The 9291-nt window shown below is 44.2% G+C and overlaps 1 protein-coding gene across 2 annotated transcripts in view; it reads right to left on the bottom strand.

Annotated features, from left to right (window-relative positions):
* Window positions 1-4566: 4566 nt before the first annotated feature.
* POM121 (POM121 transmembrane nucleoporin) overlaps window positions 4567-9291 on the bottom strand; it is a 113691-nt gene continuing 108966 nt past the window's right edge. For both annotated transcript variants that reach the window (XM_029612946.1, XM_029612948.1), the window contains exon 13: window positions 4567-9111. In XM_029612946.1, coding sequence (XP_029468806.1) covers window positions 9014-9111 — 98 coding nt within the window. In that variant the 3' untranslated portion in view covers window positions 4567-9013. The remainder of the gene's footprint in view (window positions 9112-9291) is intronic.

Raw genomic sequence — 9291 nt, 5'->3', positions numbered from 1 at the left:
CCGAGTTGGCCTGGACTTGCTTCACTGTTGGCTTTTATTATGACAGCCTGTTTGTTGAGCTTTTGCACCTCATGGGAAACTCCAGCAACAATTAAACAGTGCAGCACAAAATAAACCGATGCAAAGCAGGGGGTAGATAGTATTTGTTACAAATGATAAAGGAGCAAGTTTGCTGTAGGAATCTTTTCTAGAATCTGTCAAGGGGTTTGTAATCAGGTGAGAGCTGTGTTAATGTTCAGGAATAAAATACATCTGTCTTTCCTCATTGTAAAATACATCTGTCTTTCCTCTTTGTCCAGACTAGTTCAGATGCATGGGTTTTTTCCTCCCTTACCTGCAGATGAAGACAGAACAAAAGTGTTGCAGGAACGAGCCTCCATCAGGAACTGTGCTACCTGCAAGTCTCTCAGTATTTGTCTCTAGCAGATGGTAGAGGTGCCAGTCCCTGCAGTTTAAAAATGGGGTAGACAGAGTCTCAGGGACTGAAGGAAGACTAGGTTGGCCCCATGTTTGCGTGGAGAGGAAGAGTTTGGTAACTTCAGACTAGCTTGATCTTAGTTACGGAAATGGGACTGATAACCAGTGCCAGTGGTTCCTTCTTTTCTCCCTTCTTATGCCCTGCCTGCAATAACACAGAGAGTAAGCTCTAGAGTCAATTTTTTGTTGTCAGCTGCATACCACCGCAAGATGGCCTCCACTGCAGAATGTGGGGGAAACCATGCCCAGCACATAGCAACCAGCATGGGAGTGGGCCTTCCACAGGCCCAATGGTGAAGGCCTTTTACCAGAGATTTAAAATGTAGCTCAGGATGTTCCCACTAAGGGAGAAAGGTAAGTGACCCTCAACTAGAAAGGGGAAAGTTGAATCCAAGGTTGGCTCACAGAAGGGGGACTTGGGCAGAGCTGGGCCAGCAGCCATCTTGGAATCTGCCTCTTTAGTTCTAGGGACTGGAAGGAGGGGTTTGCAGAGCCCCTGGTGCTTTTGCTTTAGGAGACCCATTTATTCAGCAAAACGATGCAGTTTCAGACCTCAGGGTGAAGGGAGAAGTCCATCCGCCTCAGCAAGCTTCTGCCTGGAGTTTGTGGTTTTGACGCATTGGGCCTTCTTAATAAAGCAGGGCATAGGTGTCAACAAATCCAGGCCTTCAAGGGGTGTGCTCAGATTTCTCCTTCAGCCCCAGCTTGGGCTAAGAAACCCAGATGGGAATTAGATCCAGATGGGGATGTGGCACCTGTTTCTTCAGCAGAGAGGTTCCTGAGTGATTTGGGTATAGGAGAAGGGCTGGACAGGAAGCTGGATCAGAGTGAAATCCCACTAATAGAAGGTGACAATGCCAGCATGGTTAGGTTAACAGAAGAGAAGTGCCACGTATGATTAGGCAGGAATAGGGCATTAAGGAATGGCAAGCAGAGCTGGTGCAGCATGGGAAAGATTGTATTTTAGAAGGTCACAGCATCCAGCTAAAGAATTTCCTTTTCACGGGTAATGAAGGCTGTGGTGGCTAGGAAACTGGAGACAGGGATGAAGGTGGGAAGAGCACCGCCAAAGCTCTATCTCCTTCCAGATGAGACCTTGGAGTAGTTGAGAATTCCCAAGCTGGAATTGTTGATATTAGAGGTTACTAAGACAAGGATTCCCTTTGAAGGCAGTGTAGCCTTGAAGGCTGCCTAAGATAGAAAGATTGAGGTCTATCTTAAGTAGATTTTTGAGGTATCGGTATTAACACTCTGAGCAGGGTGGTCATGCTGGGCCTAGCAGGTGTTGCAGGGGCTAGCCTAACAAAAAAGAGAGACAAGCTGAATGCTGGTCTAGCCTTTAATGCAGATACCCTTTCTGATGCTACTGGAATCTTGACCAAGGGTAGGATAGCCTCAATTTTAGCACAGCATTTGGTTGGCTATATAACTGCTCAGCAGACAAACTAAAATCAAGGTTGGGAAAGTTGGCTTTGCAGGGGAGGCTTCTTTTTGTAGAGGAGTTTGAGAAGCTGCTAAAGTATTTGATTTTCCTAAAGTCCCATAATTTGCTGGAGCATAAGCCCAAGGGCTCTCATAGAAGAGTCCCCAGTCGACCAAAATTCAGAGAAACAAGGCACTACTGGCACAGTGTATATTTTGGTTGCCTTGGTGGCTTATCCATAGAGGCAGGCAGGAAACAAGGCTCAGCCCTTTCATGCAAATAGAAGAGGCTCTAGGCAGAGTGTCAGCAGCAGCACTCTCCACTGCAGCAGCTAAAAAGGGACCAAAATTACAACAGACCCATAGCTACTATCAATGCTAAGGGAAGATTAGCTGCTAGAATTCGCTCATGGAGTAAGGGGATCCATGCATACTCTTCTCCTGTTAGTTAAAAGGAAATAAAAGGCACCAGTAAGAAATACACTAGTTTACCTTCTCCCATTGGCAATCATGATTCTGATGCTAAAGGGAGAATTGGGTTAGGATTATTTTATTTCATGGTGCAGAAGAAAAGCAGCACATTTGGGCCATTTTCACATTGAGACTTATTGCTAATCATTACAGTGTTAAAGGATGAGTTTAACATCACTAAACATCACAGAGGCATAGTTGCACATCCCGATTTAATGGGATCATTAACAATTTCTCACCATTGTGGTTCCAAGAGGTCATTACTAATTTCAGATCCTTCCCTTTGGGTTAGTGCTAGGACCAAGAAACCTTTACTAAGGTGAAGGTGGTAAGTACAGCAGCACTCCATCTGGAAGGAGTTTTGGTACATCCTTGTCTAGACAAGTGGTTGATTCAGGCAAAGTCAGAGGATAAAGGTTATCAAGCAACAAGAGTAATGCAGATATTAGTTCATCAATTTTTCCAAAAGCAGGCTCCAGCCCTCCACATGCTGGAATCTCTCAAAGCACAATTTGATATGGGAAAAAAAAAAGTGTTCCTTATAGAAGAGAAAGCTTCAAAAGCAGATTCCCACATTACTGGAGATACAGATTGCTGAAGCCTAGGCTTATCTTCATATTCTGGGAGCAATGTCATCAACTCTGGCTTTAGTTCCTTGGGCAGGCATTTACATGAGATCATTGCCCGCAACTCTTTTGCAATGGAGTCCTAGGGCTCAGGCCTACAAGGTTAATTTACCTCTGAGTAGAGGGCACAAGTAGCCTGGAATGTTGGCTCTTGCTTCTGCATTTATCCAAAGGAATAAAGCTGGAGCCTCCAAAATAGCCAATGGCATTCACTCAGGCAGCATAAGGTCACAAGAATATTATAGAGGCAGTTTGGTCTATAAATCATTTAGAAGCAAAGGCGATCAGAAGAGGCTTGTTGGCATTTCTTCCTCTAGTGCAGGGGAGAGTGGAGTGTGGTTGAACATAGCAAGGGTAGTGCATACATAAATTTGGAAATGCAGTGGTGTTAGCAGATAAGTGTCTTGTTCAAATGGGCCTGGAAGCATCTTAAAAAGGTGCTTTTGCCATTCCGCATTGCAAGAGTAGAGAATGTTTAGGCAGGCATGTTTTACATACAGGGGAATGGGAGTTAACCAGCACCAAGTACGCCAGATGGATCTGATGGTGATTGGTAGGCCTGCTAAAAGTCCTTGCTTTTAAAGTCTCAACAAAAAGCTGGATTCTATGAGCCTGGACATGGCCTTCCTTGGCCAGTTGGACACAGAGTTATCAGGAAGATAGAGCAGTATTGAGGTCAAGTAGTGCTTGGCTTGCAGCCCTGATAAGGCTTAGTGTACAGGAATCATCAAGACTAGGTCACAGCCAACATTTGCTTTATTAGGGTTGCTTGTGGCTCTGCTTTTGAGGAGAGAAAGGCTGAGGAAAGGGGATATTACAATGAGGTGGGTTCCACTTTATTAACATATTGAGATATGGAAGGTGTTCAAAGCATGGTATTCAGAGACAGGCATTTCCCATTAAGGGCATCAGTTCCAGCTATTCTATCCTTTTGGAGGATTGGCACTGAATTCTCACATATTGCATGTGATAGTGTCTTGTACAGTTCAAAACATTTTCCTTGACAGTTCACCTAGATGTGATCAAGTTTTTGAGCGAGGCTACACATCTTCAACCTCGAGTTGTGAGGATGGTTCCCTCGTGGGACTTCAATTGAGATTTGGGGGTGTGAGACAAAGCATCTTTTTACCTATTAAAGAGGCTGCTCTGAAGGCTCTTACATTCAAAGTAGTCTTTTTAGTGGAGAGCGGTTGTGCCTGGGGCAATCAAAAAAAAAAAAAAAAATACAGAGCACACTGGCTGTAGCTTCTGAAAACCCAACCCAGGCCCCCTGTTGCATATGTCTAGAACAGGGGTATGTCTTCTTCCTTTTGAATTGGAAGTTTTTGGGGGTTTTTTCCTCCCTCTAAACCATTTCGCCACGTACAAAAATAAAAAATGTGAGACCTAGCTTTGAAACGGTTTACCACTCACTCCAGCGCAAAAGGTATGCACATGGACAGTTTGTGAAGGTCATGTACAGGTGTTCAGTTTATGGTGATTAGAGGCACTAGCAACTGCCATTTCTAAAGAGTGGGAATAGCAGATACAATGGTAGAGCAGCTGCTGTAGGTTAGTGAAAGGAGGAAGCTTTTTTTAAATTTTAATACAGATCACAGTTTTTATTGAAAAATCAGTTTCATCTCATAAGACGCAAGACAAAAAAAATGCACATTCACACAAAAAAATTTCCACCAGGCTCAAAAGGAATGATGCAAGTCTTAATTTCCACTAAAAACAAAAACCCTGTCCTTTCCCCACCCCCTTCTGAACTTTCATTCATTCACTACAGACTCCTCACCCTTCAGGTTTTCACATCATATACACAGATGGGGCAGTAACACTTAAGGGAAAAAAAAAAAAGTCTCACTCCTATGCAGAAACTACTTCCTGTCTGAAGAAGGAACATCACAAACTGAGCAAGGCCAAGCCCCAGGAAGGAGGTATTTAACACTAGCCCTAGCCTACAGCTTATAGGACATTTCTCCAGGAGCAGTCAAGTCTGATTTGGCCCAAGTGGAGCTGCCGCTTATCACCTATAAATTGCTTTATTCCCCCTTAACTATCATGACCACTGCAACCTCCCCTTTAGAAATGCATCCACAACAGAAAGCAAGAATTTGAAAACAAAGCTGAGACTGCAGCCTTACTGCATGCACAGAGGGAGTGGCAGCCACTCTAGATAGAGCTGGGTGGCTGCCTGTGGTATTCTTGAAAGGTACAGATAGATTACACACTTTGAAATAGAGACATGACATTTTCTGTAAAAGCATTTAAAAAAAAGTTTAAAAATGGGATGGAAGCTGTGGGCAAAATTCATGTAACAAGGCCCAACCGTTTTTGGATCAGTTTCCACAAATTGTTTAATATGCTGGGTCCAACGCTGAAGTCATTTTCTCATCAAAATGGGAACCCTCAAACAAAAGTGCTAAGTCAGCCAACGCAGGCTGCTGAACAGGGGGCATGAGCAGCTGAGCTGTTCCAACATAGTCTGCATCAAGCAGGACACAGGAAGCCATCTTTCCTCAACGGCAACTACACACAGAGGAATACAGACTTTGGCTTCTCAAACGGAATGGATTTTCAAAAATATTCTGTCAATTTAAAAAAATAAAATACTTAATTTCTGTAAAATGTGTCTAGCTTCAGATACCAATGCTCACTGCAGGATCAGATTATTATATATGGTAACCTATTTGTGAACTAGGAAAAAAAAATCTTGTGAACACTTAAAAGATCTTAAAAATACATCTCAGTAAGGAACTAAGTTTTGGAAACCTCCATTCAGAATCTACCAAGGCAGGGAGGGATAGTGGAAAATGTCACCAGAATACTTTGAAAGTAGTGTGAGGCCCACACCCCTACCATGTACTGTCTACCTTTTTTCCAGAACACTGGCAGTCTATGAGGCAAATCTGTATTCCTCACTCCTAAGCAACTGCATCCTTCCATTTCTCCTAAACCCTCCTCAGCCTGTGTCCCTCTGCACTGCACACTTAAAAGACATACAGAAAAAGCTGGGCAATGTCCAGGAGGGCCCAGCTCTCCACTGACTGCGTAAGAAAAAGCAATCTACTCACCCATGCTGTGGAACAGAAATCACGCAGCCCAACGTCTAGGGCAAGAGCTGCAGCAGACACTATAACTGAACTACAGCCTTCTCAAACATTGGTGAGACAATAAGGCATTGGCCTCCACTCACTCTTCCCCACCCTCCATTTATGGGCCTATCTAATCCTGCCACACTGGGTCCCAAATAATCTCCCATTATGGGAAAGTAAAGAAGGATTGGAAAGGCAGCTCAAAATTTAGAAGACCTTTCACAACAATGCGTACAACATGTCCACTAGCAAGAAGTTGAGGAGTGATGAAAATATTTCCCCCCCTCCAGCTCCACGGCCAAAAACAGAAAAATTTGGATTTTCAGTTGATTATAAACAGCACCTTGTGCCAGTCAGAACGCCAGAAAACAAGGCAGCATTGTCCCCCATATAGTTTTAGATCCTGTATCCAAACCATGCACTAGAGCTGGTCACTATCCACAGTTGTCAGGAGGGACACATTCAATACAGTTTTCCCCCTTTACACCAACCCTCTTAGAAATTGTAGAATTTTATCTCTGGACATTCAGCCTTCCTACCTCCCCCCCCCCCCAATGCATTTCATATCAACTGATGCCCCATCTGAAGGAGAAGGAAAACCTTTAAGCCCACCTCACATACACACAACTTCCACTCTCTGCAAACAAAGGGGGAAGGAGGGAGTACTCTAACAAGCTCACATCTTCTGCAGCTCCCTCCAAAAGGAGTGAAGACTTCCAGTCACATGCACCACCCTTATAAAATTAATACATTACACATAAGATTTCCCTCAGGGAGAAAAATGAGAGCCCTCCAACCAAGCCATTTGCAGACTGCCTACTTTGAGTTAACCCCAATATATGCCACAGCAGGAGAGGGTGGCTCAGGCTAGCTCTGCCCAGCAGCCTAAAAACCCCTTTGATATTCCACAGATGAAGCTGCCAAACCCTCTCTCATCAGCTCAGTGCTGGCAGGCTGCAGGGCCTGGCCTTTCCTCCTTGCTGAGGAATAATTAAATAGCTACATCCTAGCCAACAATCTTATACTCTGACCACCTCCATGAACCAAGCTTGAAGGAATTCAAAGGCATTATTTTGCTTAAATACAAAAATAAATTTTTATTTTCTTAAAAAAATGTTTTAAATACTTTTTTGTTTTAATTTTGAATTAGCCAAATCACCCACACACATTCATACCCAAGAATTACGAGAGCACCAGAGAACAGAGGCCCTGGGGTGAGGCATTACTCAGAAATGCTTCTACTTCCTGCTCAGAAGGAAGGAAGGTATTATCCTCTCTCACTATACTTCTAAATAAAAAGCCTGCAAGCCCATATGAACAGGGGCAATGAATCCACTGAATGTTGACTATCCCCACTTCCCCCCCTCCTCGTTATTAAAATTGAGTGGCTCTTTCTGCACCTATTGGCTTAATCCATAGTAAGGAAGGAGGTCCTAAACAAGGATTTGGGGGTTTTTTTTCCCTATATTCCAACAGTAGGTACAGAAAATACTCTGCCTACATTTTTGAGAGTCCCATCCTCACCATAGCTTCATAGTAGCTGTAATGATTGAGGGCTACACAAAAAGCCACTAAATAATGCACCCTTTTCCTTGCACTACCTCCTGAGTGCATTGTAAAGAGCCGAAACATGAGGATAGCCTTACAGCAGGACCCCCCCCCCCTTCACACAAAGCCCCTTCTCCCTCACCCCCACAACTGTTATCCCATTCAGATCGCTCGTAAAATACAGAATTCACACAGCACTTGTAATCAGAAAGAGAAGCTGTTTTCAACACCCGACAGAGAAGGGTCTGGAGAGGCCCCCCTCTCAGAGAAGTGCAACAGTAAATCCGGCATTAGCAACATGCCGCCATACATACGCTTTAGGCCTTCCTCCAAACTCGATTCATGGAGAGGATTATTAAAAAAAAAAAAAAAATACACATTTATATATATATTTATATATATATAGAAATACTAAATCAAAAGCATTGAGAGGTAATTGCGATTGAGACATAATTACAATCTTTACAGGCAGGATCCCAAACAGATTGCCAAAATAAAAAAAAAAAATTATATATAAATATATACATAATACAGCAGAAGCAATTCAGATAGGTGGGAGAGTGTAATGTGTCATGGGCTTCCTTGTTATGCATTCTCTCTCAAATTTGACAGGAGTGTGCCTTCTACCCGTCTCACCTTGTATATGACTAAATGATGCGTTATGTGCGGGGGGGGGGGGAGGCCCCGTCTCCTCTCCCAGCCCCCCCCCCCCCCTTTTCAGCAATTCTGCCCTTAAATCATAGACAGAATTCCCCCCCCCCCTTCCCTCCCAAAAAGGGTGAAACCTCCAAGTACCCTGAAATGTTCTCATCAAGCTTGAGGTGGGGGACCACTGTTTACGGCACAGCTTCCTAGGATAGTGGCAGAGATGCACTGATTAAAAGAGGGGGAATTTAAGCGCAACTCACTTTAGAGACAGACTTCAGCATCCTGCTGCCCACAGCCAGGGCAGACAACTCCATCTTGATGCCCCCCCCCCTACTGCCAAGTCTCTATGCACCAGAGGAGGATGCTAGGGTTACAGGGGATGCAGACCGAGAAGCAGTCTTAATGGGAGTGGATGGGGGGGGGGGGGGGGGGGGGGGGGGGGGATTAGGTAGAGGAGCCTAAGGAGGATTACATACAATGCATTATGAACAGGAAAGTCAGCAAAATTAAGAAGCTACATACATAGGGTGTTGCCAGACAAACTGAACTGTTCAAGTAAAAATAGGAGGATATGCTGTGTCAGGATCTTGCATTCGAGAGGTGACTCAATGCGCTTCCCTCTGCAACACGACACATCAGTTTGCTTGCTTCTGTGTACGATACTAAAAGTTTTGTCTTTTGAGTTTCTCTGTGCTATCCACACCTCTTGGCGAGGCAAGCTCCTATATGAGTCTACCAAAGCTACTTTTTGCGAACATGCTGCCTGCGCGCCTGCAGCCGCTGTCGTGCACCAGGAGGCTTAGAGCCCAGACCGATGGAAAACGTAGGGGGTGAAGATCCTACAAGGAGACAAGCAAAGGAGAGATTAAACAGCATGCAACCCATACATAGGCTATACAAGAAACAGCTTTTGGCATTGATTAAAGTTAGGGCTGGGAGCAGAGACTTCCTTTTAATATTATAGGCTCACCTTTCAAGGTCACAATACACTTGAGCCCAGTCATTGAGGCACATTTCTC

The sequence above is a fragment of the Rhinatrema bivittatum genome, chromosome 8 (assembly GCF_901001135.1).
Source record: "Rhinatrema bivittatum chromosome 8, aRhiBiv1.1, whole genome shotgun sequence".
In the NCBI taxonomy this organism is placed as follows: Eukaryota; Metazoa; Chordata; class Amphibia; order Gymnophiona; family Rhinatrematidae; genus Rhinatrema; species Rhinatrema bivittatum.
This window is presented reverse-complemented; position numbering and strand designations above follow the sequence as displayed.